This window comes from Asparagus officinalis, chromosome 10 (genome assembly GCF_001876935.1).
Source record: "Asparagus officinalis chromosome 10, Aspof.V1, whole genome shotgun sequence".
In the NCBI taxonomy this organism is placed as follows: domain Eukaryota; kingdom Viridiplantae; phylum Streptophyta; class Magnoliopsida; order Asparagales; family Asparagaceae; genus Asparagus; species Asparagus officinalis.
This window is the reverse complement of record NC_033803.1, coordinates 5,495,004-5,511,535: the sequence shown is the minus strand read 5'-3', so window position 1 is coordinate 5,511,535 and position 16,532 is coordinate 5,495,004. Positions and strand designations below refer to the sequence as shown.

General features: G+C 35.9%; 1 protein-coding gene across 4 annotated transcripts in view; it reads left to right on the top strand.

The window, feature by feature from the left end:
• LOC109826177 overlaps positions 688 to 16,532 on the top strand; it is a 22,198-nt gene continuing 6,353 nt past the window's right edge. Inside the window, exons 1-4 of one of the 4 annotated variants that reach the window (XR_002243218.1) lie at positions 700 to 905; positions 10,897 to 10,976; positions 11,081 to 11,197; positions 13,144 to 13,193. Coding sequence is in view for 1 of the 4 variants with exons in the window: in XM_020393170.1 (XP_020248759.1) it covers positions 814 to 905; positions 11,081 to 11,193; positions 13,144 to 13,193 (255 nt within the window). In the remaining 3 variants the exon portion in view is untranslated. Of the gene's footprint in view, positions 906 to 10,896; positions 10,977 to 11,080; positions 11,198 to 13,143; positions 13,194 to 16,532 lie in introns of all 4 variants that reach the window. The other 3 variants (XR_002243217.1, XM_020393170.1, XR_002243219.1) reach the window with 3 other exon arrangements.

Here is a 16,532-nt window from a genome sequence, read left to right as displayed (position 1 = left end):
TCGTAAATTCAATACTCTTGTTAGGTGACGTTATTTATGAGAGTGAACATCGGTTAACTTTAAATGAACTAGATGGTTTTCCTATTATACTCTTATCACTTAAAACATTACAAACTCATTTCATAACGGGTTTATACACGCAACCTGCTCCAACTAAAACCCCAACCCACCAACTTTTTCAAATCCAACCCATAGCTTTTATTCAGTGGTTATATTCTCAACTAGTGTTAGAGAACACCCTATGTGGAAAACTTAAGGACACTAGGGTAAAGCTGTTGGATTAAAGCTTAATCTAACTAGAGTTAGATAAATTAATAGAATTGCTAACAGTGGGACAGATTTGTAAGAAAATTAAAGATTTGAGGGACTAATAAACAAACACCAAGGTTCAAGGGATTATTTGACAACTTAGGATGACGTAAGGGACTAATATGCAATTTTTAACACTTTGATTATTTAATGTCCCAAACCTTTCTTTGTGGCATTAAACTTATGAGATCAAAGTGCAAATTATCCAACTTAAAACGAAAGTTTGTTGCATCTTAAACAATCAAAAATAAAATTTGTGGCATCGAAATTAAAAAAAAAATATGACAGCAAAGTGCAAATTATCCGACTTAAAACAGAAGTCTGTTCCATTTTAAACGATCAAAAATAAAACTTGTGGCATCAAAATTAGAAAAATATGACAACGTTACAGTATCAAAGTGCAAAATTATCCGATAAAGTAATCTTTCTTCCTCTTTACCCCCTCCGTTTCTCTCTCATCGCATCTAACGGGTCCTTTCCTTCTCCTCAAGATCCGCCAATCCAATGCCCAAAGCTCTCTCCTCTCCGGCATCGGGTTGCGGATCCTCTATCCAAACCCGACCATGTTCAAGATCCGCCTTTGATGAAAGAGAACAGTAAGAATCTCAATTAAAAAAAAAAATTTCCTTTTTTGTTATTGTAGTTGAATGCAATTTTTTATTTGTATAATGGAACTAGTTGATTTTGAATGTGGTGATGCGATCTTTAGGGTTTGTTGTGGAATTTTGTCTGCATTGATTGCTGATGTGTGTTTCCTTTGTTTTTTTTTTTTTGGTTTTTTATAGAAATATTTACATTATTTCCTTAATTGTTGAAATTTCGATTTACTCCAAATTATTTCCGTTATTAGTTTACTTTCCAATTTCTTAACCCTTCGTGAGCTAGTCATTTGTCCAGCACGGAGCTCAGAGTCTGATAAGCCTAACCAATTTTTCTATAAAGCCCTCTTAATCTATTAAGCCCTTAAACTTTGTCCAGCTTCTCTATGAAGCCCTGAAACTCTTGTTTCAGTCTATTAAGCCCCTAAAGTTTGTACTTTCATTCTATTTAGCTCCTAAAGTTCGTACTTCCATTCTATTCAGCCCCTATGATGGTTCAACATAACTATAAAAGGGTATAATGGTCTTATTGTATTTATTTTTTTTAGGGAAGTGAATACTGTCATGCCCAATATAATTTCATGGGGTTTTTGTTTATTAACCCAAAGTTTTACTTTGACTTATTTTTAAATCCATCTACTTCCATTCTAGTTAGAGTTTTATTTTTAATTTATTGAACAAATGGTTGATGCTATTGCCATTTTTAGAGCTTTTCACACCAAGGTATGTACGGGTTATCATGTACATATGTTGGTGGTTTCATCAATGCAAATACTTGCTTACTGACATGTTCAAAACTTACACCTAATGTACGATGATTGTATTTTATTTATACATCTTCAAATTAGTTTTTTCTGAGCAATGTAAATGTGTGAAGATGTATAATATGTTGTTTGATCAATTCTTCATGTAACCCACATGTCTACTCTCACTTTTTGAAATTTTAGAAAAGTATAGTTCTTTGTAATAAAGTGTAGCACATTATGATGAAAGTATAACTCTTTATACTAAAGTATAGCTTTTTATGGCCATAGTATAGCTCTTTATGGATAAAGTATAGTTCTTTATGGTCTCTGAAAATTCTAATGCTTAGTGGAATACATTAAATCAGTTTTTTCTGAGCAATGTAAAAGTGTGAAGATGTATAATATGTATTGTTTGATTAATTGTTCATCATCAGTTCATGTAACCCACAGGTCCACTCACACTTTTCCAAATTAGAGAGTATAGCTCTTTATAATAAAGTGTAGCACCTTATGATGAAAGTATAGCTCTTCACGCTAACGTAAAGCTCTTTATAGCCACAATATAGCTCTTTATGATTAAATTATAGCTCTTTATAGATCTCCACCCACTTATTTTAAACCTAACTGATTTGTTTCACTATGTATCAGAATTTTCAGAGATCATAAAAAGCTATACTTTATTCATAAAGAGCTATACTATGACCACAAAGAGCTATACATTAGCGTAAAGAGCTATACTATGACCATAAAGAGCTATAATATGACCACAAAGAGCTATACATTAACGTAAAGAGCTATACTTTCATCATAAGATGCTACACTTTATTATAAAGAGCTATACTTTCCCAAAAATTAAAAAAGTGAGAGTGGACTTGTGGGTTACATGAACAATTGATCAAACAACAAATCTTATACATCTTCACACCTTTACCTTACTCAGAAAAAACTGATTTGATTTATTCCACTAAGTATCAGAATTTTCAGAGACCATAAAAAGCTATAATATAACCATAAAGAGCTATCCTTTAGCATAAAAAGCTATATTTTTATCTTAAGGTGCTACACTTTATTATAAAGAGCTATACTTTTCCAAAATTTGAAAAAGTGAGAATAGACCTATGGGTTACATGAAGAATTGATCAAACAACACATTATACATCCTCACACATTTACATTGCTCAGAAAAAACTGATTTGATTTTTTCCACAATTTTATAGAAAAGTTTTCTTAAAAGGACTGCTAATGACATTTCTATAAGTAAAAATTTTCTGTAGATTTTCGTAAACTGTGTTTGGTTCAAAAATTTACAGAAATATTTTCTGTAAAGTACAAAAAATATCCTATTTTATAGAAATCAATTTTCACTCAAAGTGGGCGGAAATCACCCAGAAATCTGACGCATATATTAAAAAATAATTAAGTACATCAATACCCTTCCATGCGATTTCTGTAAAGTAAGCTATTTTCTATAAAGTGAGCTATTTTTTATAAAGTGACATCCAACCAAACAAAAGAAAAGAAAAAGTTGTTATTTCTATAAAGTTATGAGCCAATTTTTTTGTTTTGAACCAAACAAGCAAAGTATTAAAAAATAAAAAATTAGTACTTTTTGACTTCTCAAACATTTTCCTATAATTTTTTTTAAGAAATACAAGGAAACCATATTTTGGGTAGAAAATATTTTCTATAATTTGTAGAAATTGAACCAAACAACCCCTAAGTATCAACATTTTCAAAAATCATAAAGAACTATACTTTATCCATAAAGAGCTATACTATGACCATAAAGTGCTATCGTTTAGTGTAAAGAGCTATACTTTCATCATAAGGTATTACACTTTATTATAAAGAGCTATACTTTCCCAAAATTTAAAAAAGTGAGAGTGGACCTGTGGGTTACATGAAGAATTGATCAAACAACACATATTATACATCTTCACACATTTACGTTGCTAAAAAAACTAATTTGTGTTGGGAAATTACGCAAATTTCCTTATAACCAGATTTACGAGAAAACAAAATAAATACGGAATAATAAGACACGCAAATTTAACGTAGTTCGGCACAAAGTTACCTACGTCTACGTGCTGATGCATATTTTTCACTAATGGGAGAAAATTTTACAAGTGTTTACAAGGAATCTCACAACCCAAAATCACTCTGAAAATTGCTCTCAATTTTCTCTCACTAAGGCCTTTCTCTGAGCCTTTCTTTTCACTCACGCTTCACACTTCACACTTCCTCTCTCACTTCTGATTCCTTCAAAAGCACACACAAGAGTACTTTACATAGATGCCTCACTCAATTTTTGGGTTGTTGGGTTTGACAAGCTTTTTCAACAAAGCTTTCATTCTTTTCAACAAACTTTTTCTTCTTTTTGTCATTCATTGCACCGAAAGCATTCGGTGACAAGAAAGATGGACTTTTCATTACACCGAATGCTTTTAGTGCGTGAAAGTTGAGCACTCTCTTTTTGACTAACAATCTCTTACTTGAAGGCTGATTTTAATCTGTCTTCACATCTTGATATATGCAACAGCTCTTCCTCGGTCTTGATACTATTGCAGGCTAACTGAAGCTGAACACAATTTCAGTTTGTTAGTAGTCACCGTCTTTGTCAGCATGTCTACCGGATTTTGAGCTCCACTGATCTTTTTAAGTTTTAAAATTTTATCTTTCAAAAGTAACCGGATAAAATGATACTGCACCTGTATGTGCTTCATTCTGGAATGAAAAGACGGATTCTTCGCTAGATGAATAACACTTTGACTGTCACAATATAAGACATTATCTTCTTGTTTCTTGCCTAATTCATCTAAGAAATTTTGAAACCAAACCATTTCCTTGCTGGCTTTGTAACAGCGACATATTCTGCTTCAGTTGTGGAGAGAGTAACTATCTTTTGCAGTTGAGAAACTCAACTTACTGTAGTACCTCTTAGAGTATAGACATACCATGTAGTACTCATTTTGATATCAACATTTCCAGCTAAATCAGCATCCACATAACCTGTTAGTATTGTATCTCCACTTTTGAAACAAAGTGTTTTACCTGTGGTGCTCCGTAGATATCTGAGGATTCATTTGACTACTTCTCAATATACCTTGTCCGAATTATTTATGTACCTGCTAACAGCTCCCACTTCTTAAGCAATATCTGATCTTGTACAAACCATAACATACATTAGAATTCCAATTGGTGAGGCGTACAGAACCTTTGCCATGTGTGCACGATCTTCCTCTGTCTTTGGTGACTACTCTTTAGAAAGCCTGAAATGAACACCTAAAGGTGTACTCACTGGTTTAGCATATTGCATATTGAACCTGGAGAATACTTTGTTGATGTACTTAGCCTGTGATAATATCAATGTCTCAGACTTCGTGTCTCTCTTGATCCTTATTTTAAGAATCTGCTTTGCAGCGCTAAGATCTTTCATTACGAAATACTTTGATAATTTTTACTTCAAATTTATAATCTCTTACAGATCTGACCCTGCAACGAGCATGTCATCAACGTATAACAATAAAATAATAAAGTTATTGTCAAACCTCTTGAGATAGCAACAATGATCTGCTTAGCATCTAGTAAAATCGTTGCTGCTCATAAAGCTGTCAAACTTCTTGTACCACTACTTGGGAGCTTGTTTTAATCCATACAAGCTCTTCTTCAAATGACATACTAGATTTTTCTTGCCTGCCTTTATGAAGCCTTATGGTTGCTTTATATAGATCTCCTCATCCAAATCACCATGAAAGAAAACTGTTTTTATATCTAACTGCTCAAGATGTAAATTCACAACAACTATAATTTTTAACACTAGTTTGACTGTAGTCAGTTTTGCGACCGGAGAGAAAATTTTATTATAGCCAATACATTCCTTTTGCTGAAAGCCTTTGATAACCAATCTTGTATTGTAGCGCTTGTTCCCATCATGCTCTTCTTTGATCCTGTAAATCCATTTGTTATGAAGAGCTTTCTTACCTGGTGGTAATTCAGCTAAGTCCCACGTTTGATTTGACATAAGCGAGTTCATCTCATCTTGCATAACAGACTCCCACTTGACTAAATCCTCCACCTGCATTGCTTTATTATAACACTCCGGTTCACCACTGTTAGTCAGCAACAAGTAGTGCAAATAAGACGAATAACGCTGGATTGACTTAGAAATTCTGGAGGAGCGTCTTACTTCTGACGTGCTTGGTTTTTCTTGAACTTCTTTAGGACTAGTCTGAACATCATTTTCAGAAATCACCTCAACTTCAGCAAATTCTTTTATTTCAGCTTTTGTACTGGAGTTACTTAATTTTGCAGTTGATCTGTCTTTGTACATCACATTCTCATTGAATATGACATCTCTGCTTCTAATGATCTTTCGATTTTCATAATCCCAAAACCGGTAATCAAACTCATCACCACCATAACCAACAAAAACATATTTGTTAGATTTGTCATCAAGTTTACTTCTTTCAGAAGAATCTATGTGTACATAAGAGACACGACAAAAAACTCTTAAATACGAAAGGTTTACCTCTTTTCTGCTTCAAGCTTCTTATGGTATTCCATCGTCTAAGGGAACTGATGGCCCACGGTTGATTAAGTAGGCTGCGATATTGATAGCTTTAGCCCATAGAAAATTGGGCAAGTCAGCATGTATACTCATGTTTCTGGCACGTTCATTCAAAGTTCTGTTCATGCGTTCTGCTACGCCATTTTGCTGTGGTGTCACGGGAACTGTTTTCTCTAACTTGATCCCGTTGTTTGCGCAAAATTCTTTGAATCTATTGTCTTTGTATTCTCCTCCATTATCTGACCTCAACCGCTTTATCTTCAAACAAGTTTTATTTTCCACCATGGCCTTCCATTTTCTGAAGGTATCAAAGATTTTTGATTTCTTCTTCAGAAAATAGATCCACACATTCCTTGTAGAATCATCAATAAATGTGACATAGTACAGTGAGCCTGCAAGAGATGGAACTGAAGATGGCCCCCATACGTCGGTATGAACCAACTCTAACTTTTCTTCTTTGGATGTCTTGCCAATCTTTGCAAAACTAGCTTTCTTCTGTTTATCAAAGATGCAATTCTCGCATAGGCCGACATCTATATTCTTCAGATCCGGTAGCTTCCCTTTTGACAGAAGTGTCTTCATCCCTTTCTCGCTCATATGGTCAAACATTTGGTGCCATAGGTTTAATTTTTCATCTGTATTTGTTACTGTAATAACATTCTCTAAGTTAGAGGTTACATAGAGAGTACCAGTTTTCTTACCTAGAGCAATGACGAGTGCTTCTTTGGTAATCTTCTATTCATGACTTGAGAAGGTTGTACAGTAACCCTCTCCATCAAGCTGTCCCACAAAGATCAAATTCCTTTTAAGGCTAGAAATATGTCTCATTGCAGCTTCCATGTGGTCTGATTTGATAATTTTAATCGGATGTCTCTCTTACCAACGATCTTCAAGGTTTCATCATCTGCTAGATGTACCTTTCCGAAATTACCACTGACGTAGTTCTCCATGATTTCTTAGCATAAGGTGGCATGGAAGGTTGCCCCTGAATCAAGAATTCATGATTCAATCGGACTGTTGACGCTTAGAATCATAACATCATCTCATTCTTCAGTCACGTTATCAGACTCCTGTGCGTCGGTATTTTTTTTCGGTGTCCGACACTTCCTCTTGAAATGATCATTCTTGTCACAATTATAGCAGTTGAAATCTTTCTTTTCCAATCTAGATTTTCTCCATCTAGATTTTGATCTGCCACGATTTAAACTTTCTTTTGAAGTTCTCCCCCTAGACTCAGTGTGTAAGGCTGAGGAGGTTGATGTTTCATCTGATTCCTTCCGCCGAATTTCTTCACTGAGAACCAGATCACAAACATCATCAAATTTTAACTTATTTCTTCTCGACGAGCTACTCACAGCTATGATAGTAGCATTCCAACTTTTTTGGTAGAGAAAACAAAAGTATCAATGCTCGTACTTTTTCATCAAACTCAATTCCAACTGAACTCAACTGGGTTGTGACTGTATTGAGTTCATTGAGATGTTGAGCTACCGATGCGCCTTCTGTCATCCGCAAATTGATCAGCTGCCTCATCAAGTGAATTTTGTTTGAGACAGAGGGCTTCTCATACATGCTGCAGAGAGTCGTCATAAGACCCGTCGTGGTATTTTTCTTTGCTATGTTGAAAACAACGTTGCGGGATAACATCAATCGGATAACTCTAAGGGCTTGCTGTCGAGAAGAGCCCACTCTTCATCCTTCATGTCATCTGGTTTACTTTTTGAGAGAGGTTGATACAATTTCTTCTGGTATAGATAATCTTCAATCTGCATCTTCCAAAAGCTGAAGTCCGCACTATCAAACTTTTTAATTTTCACATTTCTCTTGTTTGCAGCCATTACTCCCACTAGAATCTGGTACCCTCTGGATCGTTTCTGACTGTTTCTACAAATTACCGTGTATTAGAACACTGTTGTCGACGAACCAGTATCGCCGATAAAATTTTACTATTCACAAAATTCACTATTTACATGAATAGTAATGTCGCAAAAAATTGACAGACATCACAACCAGAGCTCTGATGCCAGTTGTTGAGAAATTACGTAAATTCTCCTATAACCAGATTTACGAGAAAGCGAAATAAATACGGAATAATAATACACAAATTTAACATGGTTCGACACAAAATTGCCTACGTTCACAGGCTGTTGCAGATCTTTCACTAAGAGGAAATTTTTTTTACAAGTGTTTATAAGAAATCTCACAACCCAAAATCACTCTGAAAATTGCTCTCAATTTTCTCTCACTAAGGCCTTTATCTGAGCCTTTCTTTTCACTCACACTTCACACTTCACACTTCCTCTCTCACTTCTGATTCCTTCAAAAGCACACACAAGAGTACTTTATACAGAAGCCTCACTCAATTTTTGGGTTGTTGGGTTTGACAAGCTTTTTCAACAAAGATTTCCTTCTTTTCAACAAAGTTTTTCTTCTTTTTGTCATTCATTACACCAAGGGCATTCGGTGACAAGAAAGTTGGACTTTTCATTGCACCGAATGCTTTTGGTGCTTGAAAGTTGAGCCCTCCCTTTTTGACTAACAATGAAGATGTATAAATAAAATACAATCATCGCACATTAGGTGTAAGTTTTGCACATGTCAGTAAGCAAGTATTTTTGTTGATGAAACCAACATATGTACATGATAACCCGTGCGTACCTTGGTGCACAAAGCTCTAAAAATAACAATAGCATCAACCATTTGTTCAAGAAATTAAAAATGAAACTCTAACTAAATCACCATATATCAATACCTCACAAAGATATATAGTATGTACAATCAGAATACAATTCTATCGACCCTCTCAAATATTCTATATGCACATAATCCTCAATCATCACATTCCACAAAATCGAACTTCTCTTGGACATTTCATCAAACACCTCCATTGCCTCCTCAACCAACCCCGACACTGCTAATCATTGTGGTCCAAATAACTATATTGCTCTTGTCATTCCATCAAACACCTTTCATACATCAACCTTGTCACCAAAACTTAGATATATATAAGCAAAATTGTTATGCACAAAGGATAATAAGATTTTCTTAACTGAATGCAAAAATCGATCGCCAAGAACCATACTTAATCACACGATGGACCAAGAAGTAACCAGAAACAAGTGGATCAAATAGGGAGCAAGAAGAGGAGTGAATGGGGGACAAATTTTCAAAGACAAAGTAACGAGTCGGTGTTGGCAGCAACAGCGGTGATCCTAGCAGAGAGAGAATATGGATTCGTTTAGTTGAGTGACGAAGCAAAGAGATTGCTTGCGAGCAGCCATGGAGCTGGTTGTTTTGAGATCAAAGAAGGGTATTTTTGAGAAGTTGTAACTCTTTAAAGGGATAATGTATACATAAACACTAAAATATGGTACTTGGGTTTAAAAATAAGTGGGTGGAGATCTATTGGGTGTATGAGCGATTTTGAAAGTAGATGGGTTTAAAAATAAGTGGGTGGAGATCTATTGGGTGTATGAGCGATTTTGAAAGTAGATGAGTTTAAAAATAAGTCAAAGTAAAACTTTGGGTTAATAAACAAAAACCCCTAATTTCATATAACTAAAAATATTTTTAGGTTAGTTAAAGGGGAAAAAAATAGTCCCCTCCTCAATGTTTGGCTAAAGAAAAAAACTCCATTATAATTCAATGGCACGCTGTTTGTTATTTCAATCAATATTTTTTACTACATCCTTATATCTTGATTATAATTACATCACAAAGATTTGATTTTTTTTATTATATGTACACTACAAAACTTGCATACTGGGTAGTAAAAAAATTTAAACTATAAACAAATAGCAGGTAGATCAATGCTCAAATTGTAAGACTTTGTCCTGTCATTCTTCTTTACGATATTCCAATTATACCCTAACTGAAACATGTTGTCCTGTCATTCTTTTTTACGATATTCCAATTATACCCTAACTGAAACATGTATTCGGGTGGTGTTTGAGGTTTAAAACCACTATCAGGGCTAAATAGGATGAAAGCAAAAACTCTAGGGCCTAAATAGATTGAAATAAGAGTTTGAGGTCTTCATAGAAAAGTTTGGTAAAGCGTAGGGGCTTAATTCATTTAAACAAAAGTTTAAGGGCTTTATAAAAAAGTTGTGCAAAGTTTAGGGGCCTGTTAGACTTTAAACTTGTCTAGCATGGCATTTTACCCTTGGAGACAAAGAGGGCTTGGGTTTGGGGTATAAACGAGCTTGTTCTTGAATGTAAACTTAAAAACGTGTGAATGGAAAACTGGTCAAAAAGTTACGCTTAGTGGAGTATTCCCCCCAGTTCATGTTAGGGAAACACACAACCAAATTGCTTTTATCATTAGTCATATGTATGCAAAAACAATACCTAAAGCATTCCAACTGTTGATAGTCTGACCTTGATTTGTAACCAATGGCCTGGTTTACTTCCTTAAATCGAACCTCAATATACAAATCTATACGGTTTCTTTATATGAGGCAGTACCAATAGGTTCTAAACAATTCTCCGGTTCTTAATAATTTATTATGTATTTTCGTTGCCTCTTTGTGGGTGCATCTCTCATAGAATGTCATCTCTTGCATTGTTCTTTTCGCATAGGAGGTGTTACCACATTCACTTAATTATCTCAATCATTTACTTGTTGACAAGCCTTTTTCTTTTTCATATGCTGAACTGGAGTTTCTTAATTGCAGTTTGGGAAGTATGACTAAATCATTGAGTTTACTGACGCCGATTAGAGAGGCTTACTTGCTGGAGGTGACTACCGATGAAGGTAAATCCTGTACATTTTGGTGCATACATCCCCCTTAATTTTTTTTTATTCCCTTTTGTTTTAGGTTAGAAAATTTTCATGCCATTGTTTACGGTGATATACAGGTGTTTGATGCAATTCAAGATCAGAATCCAGACCTTAGCAAACAAAAGAGGGGGCATTATGGAACAGGATCATGGTTTAGCTTCACGGAACCAGATCAACGGTTTCATAATTAGTAGGTCTCTAGTAAATCTTTAGTATTTCTTTTCTTGTTAATCTTTCTCTAGACAAATTTATTTATGAACAGATGTTTTTGGTAAAATGATGTGTGGTTTTATATAAGAAAACATTCTGCTAGAAATTTGCATATTTTATGATTTAGTCTTCAAACCTATAATCAGCAGGCTCACAATCTAGTAAGACCAAACTGGTTTCCATTTGTGGAAACTCCTTTCACCATTGTAAACAGATTCTATTATCTTTAATCCAATTGCTTCCATTCAAAGTTTGGATGTGCTTAATGAAATATGGCGAGTACTAGCCTGCTAACCAACGAAATGAATTTGGGATACAGGTGGGATATGGCCATGGGTATGATATAATAGGAATACGACAAAATTATATACAAAGATAATTATTTATAGGATAAATTGCACAAAAAGCCCTGTCTTATTGTGAAACTCTTGTAATACAATGTTAATGTGAATTATTATTTTGGGGTTACTTTCATTTTTGTAGAAATGGCGCCACAATGATTGATGATTCCATGAACTATGATTTGTTAATGACAATGTAAGAGACTACACAAAATTACTGCAATTCCTTGTATTGATAATCTTTATTAGAGTATTCTATACTTTTTGTTTAGTTTTGACACCATATGAATCTTGTCAAAAATTATTCTCCCAGAAATAATCTTATTTGTCACGCCAAATAAAACTACCAATTTCTTTGATGAACTATGAGCCTATGAGGATCTCCTTCCCTAAGGGATGTTCATAAACTAGATGATGAAGTATCAAGCACTATCTTCTTTGTTGAAGACATTGAAGAGTTTGTTGATAACTTTGTTGAAGAACACCACCTTGTACCCTCTGGAGCTCACATATTTTCTTATTTAGGTGTACAATGCTCCTAATTGGTTCTATCATGTCACTTTGCTAGTTTTGACCATAAATCTGCAAGCAACTCCTTGACCATAATGTTATGCACATAGTTACACAGTATGCGGTACATAGCGGGTCACAGTATGAATTTAGGTACGCAATTCGCCACTTAGGAAATTTGGATTCATTAAGGGGTAGCTTGCTTTGGTATGCAAATTCGGTTAGTGGTACGTTGCAAATTTTTTTCGAGTGTGCTTAAAGTTTTCTAAAGTATATAGTAGAAAACTAGAAAGCTAATTATGAATTTTAATATTTTTTTCATACAAAATACTTGGAGTTTGTTTCTTTGTTCTTTTTTTTTTCCACAGAGCTCGTTTTAGGATCATGGCTTCGTTTTACATTTAGTTAACATATATGTTTAGTTTTATTAAAGTCATCGGCTCATATACTCTATTGTGTGTCTCCCTTCAGTTAATTGCATACATTGTATTGCGTCTTGCGCATGTACACTCAAGGAGACTTTGCATCTAGCACACTTGTAAGTGGTACGTTAATTTTGGGGAACCGCTTTGTGTATCGGAGGGAATAGGTTAGCAAATGTATTAGAAATCGGTTCACAGGAACTGAACGATGGTTCGAAGTGGGGGTCTGGGGAATCACGCAACGATTGTTATGGATAATCTTATCAGCCCACAAAAAATGAATTAACCAACTGTTATTATTACTATCTCCTCTCAATTCCCATCATTGCTATTTCTTAAGGTTTTACGAATTTCCTTCTAAACCTTGTAAAAACCTTGTTCCATCAACACAATCTTCATTTCTTGTTTACCCGTCGAGGTTTCCTAGATGGAATTTCTCAGCCATGGCTTTGTAGCAAAAGGCCCTTAAGCCTTTGACATCTTGAGTTGTCACCTCCTTTAACTAAAAGTTTCCTATAGTCATCTTTAAACAGTGAATCAGAAATTTAGATTATCCTTACTTGGTTGGGAGTAACCCCCTATACCTTTCTAATATGATTCTTAATTTGGAATAGTTAGTATGTCCTTATTTTGTTCTTTTGTTCCACCTATTGACAGGTATTGAATGCAAGACACGTACTCACAACACAAAATCAGAAGAAAAAGAGGTAAAACGAGACCTCAGAGAAGTTATATTTCGATAGTTAATTATGTGTCATATCCATCAAAAGAAACATGCATTAGAATAAGAACAATTATAAGGTAAAAGATTCAGAACAGTGTACATAAAAGGACTACAAGTTAAGAGGCACTGAGGACGCTAGTGGTTACAATACCATAGAAGTCAGCTATGGAATGATTATTGGAGAAATGCTTTGGATTCTATTCTCTCAGGGGAAAAAAAGAGAAACAAGCACTTGGGATGCTTTGGGATTATTAATACAACATGGAAAATAATAGCCGAATCCAATGAACTCTAACAACTGGAGATAAGAACACAAAAGGACATGTGAGCTGTTATATGTCTCGGATTCTCTTTGGATTATTAATGCAACCTAGGCAATAGTAGACGAGTCCAATAAAAATCCAACATCTAGGACATCACTACACACATCACAATGGGTATTCCCCCAATCCCCGCCTATATAATATACTTATATTTTATATATATTATATAAATATATATATATATTATTATATTATATAGAGAGAGAGAGAGAGAAGATGATGGATGAGAGAGAGAGAGAGTCCGAGAGCGAGCAGAGAGAAGAGAGAGACTTACTGTGCAACTTAAGGGGATGGGTCACCAAAAGTTTTTCTAGTCCTGCACGTCTATGTTGTAGTGGATCAATTTGCATGATATGAGGGGAACTTTTTAGTATATATAAAGTGAGTGGGATAGAAACTTTTGCTGAGCAAAGAACTTGGTGTCGCACTTAAGTTGACATAAGTTCTAACTATATCATATATATATATATATATATATATATATATATATATATATATATATATACGATATAGTGTTTCCTCTCTCGTTCTCACACGCAGGCATATGAAGAATCTTAGTTACATGATCAATAAACAAAGGAGGCATGATGTAATTTTACCTGTGCTTAGGGAAACAAGAAATTGCATGCTGAAGATATGTTTGGCCTGACTTATCAAATATGCAATCTTTTGGTTATGAACGTCTCTTTACCCGAACCAAATGAATAGGGGAATATGGAGTAATGCATATGCATTAGCTATCTGCAATGAATATTTTAGTTACTAAGATGGATAGTTCAGCTATAGATAATCATTTTTGTTACATGTCGAAGCTTGCTTGAACATGCAATCTTTACTACAAAGCACTGTATGAGTGATTTAATTAAGCTCCTTTTTCAACATGAAGTAATGATCCTATTAGCAACCTTTTTGTAATTATCTTGTTAAAGGTGCAATGGAATATATGAATCCGTGTTTGCTTATGATATAATGTTTAGTAGACATCAGTTTCTAATTCTTTTTGGGAAGCCTCGAGCAGTATTTTTAACCCTTCCTATCCAATTAATGGTAACATGGACACTTCTCTGAACCCCTCTAAAATCTGTATTTGTCTCGCTCACTTTGAGATGTTTCCTACCGAAAGGAGATTTGCTATTGGGCAATAGGTAGGCTAACTTAGATGGAGATGCAAATGGACTACGTTTCACAGACACTACATGGGATATGGGCATTGAAAGTATGGATACATGGACATAAAAATGTCGAAAAAACCTAATATGATACTATACATAGATGTGTGCGTGTCTCTTACGATAGTAATTTGATTTTGATACAACTCTCATTACAACTCATTATGGGAATATACAACTGATACATAGTGAGAAGGACATGGAAGCAGATCAGTTCTGCTTTGTAACACGTACTATCGGTACAATATCAGACAAATGTAATAGCAATGGGGCTCCTCACCAGATACTTACCTGAGTCCCAGTACAACTGTCCCTGTGATACCTGACCTGCACTCAATGGTGCACCCTTGAGGCGAAATGTCACTTGAAAACTTTGCTTCTCACCTCTCTGTGAAAACTGAAGTCTAGTGGGATTAACATATACATTTACTCCTACTGGTTCATCACCTCCAACTGTGTAAGCTGAACCAGGGTCACCCAAATTCGTTACTGTTCGGGTCACAGTTACTGCCGGAGTGGAATATCCAAGTTTGGCTATGAACGAAGGATAGTTCAAATTTTCTGGAGCAACTGCAAGTACTTGAGCACACTGGACCGAGCCACGAGCAATAGCTGTGATTTGCCAATCAGCAAATCCTGCACCACAAAGGTAATGTACGTAGTTGTAAGAATACAGTTCATAAATGAGTCCCGGATTGACGGCAGCTAATGGATCAACGTGCCCTGACCCCCTAGCATAGACGCTAGCCGGGCCATTGTAGTTAGAATCATATTGATCTGTAATGAGGTTTCCATCGTGATCTAATGTGTAAGCAGTGGTCATCAATGCTGATTTTATTCCAGCTGGTGACAAGTATGGTAGAGCCTTTTGAAGAAGTGCGACAATGCCAGAGACATGAGGAGTGGCCATTGAGGTTCCACTCTCAAAATTGAATGTAGCAGCTTTACCGGTAGGAGTAGGACTAATGTCCCATGGCCAAGCTGCTACAATATTGACACCTGGTGCGATGACATCGGGCTTGATGACACCTCCATTTGCTAAGCTCGGACCCCTTGAAGAGAAGGTGGCGACGGCTGGATATGGACTAACTCCATACTGCGTGCCTTTGAAAACAATTGCCGCTGTAGGATTTGTTGTACTTTTGTAATACGTCTCTATCTTTCTTGCCGCCCTATTTCCAACGTTTGTGGCAGGAATGACATGAGAATGGGGAATCGTCCAGTCTCCACTATTAAACCCATTCATTACTATCATAGCAGCTCCTCCTGAATTCTTGACTATATATCCCCTGCTAGTATCATCGATAATTGAATTAGTGCACATCACAATTTTTCCTCGGACGTTAAACCGCCTCAAGTCCATATTGCAAGCAGAGGCATCATATGTTTTGAGACTATCAAGTGGATACGCCAGGGGCAGCTGTGTGTTGTTAAGGGCGGCAGGCTGGAACGTAGATTCTCCAGGGAGTTCCAGCCTGACAGCTGGCCATTACTTCCCTGCCCGTTGTGCTTGCTCTTACTGTCATGATCCATAGGAGCATCAATTCGAAATAGGAGGCTTTTGGGCAGGCCCGTCCGCTGCGAAAGAGCCAATCGCCACAGGGCTCTCATAGATTGGGGTGCCGAGCGAGCCAAGAGACATAGAGAGCACGTCTACATCGTCGGCGATGGCTCTGTCTATTCCAGCTAATATGTCACTATTAAAGCCTGTTGCTTTACCTTTTCCATCGTCATGCAAAACCTTGTAAACTGCCAAGTGAGCTCCAGGGGCCGTGCCAGAGGCTGTCCCTTTTGCGTAGCCGAGAACCTCAGCATCCTTAACGAAGCTTC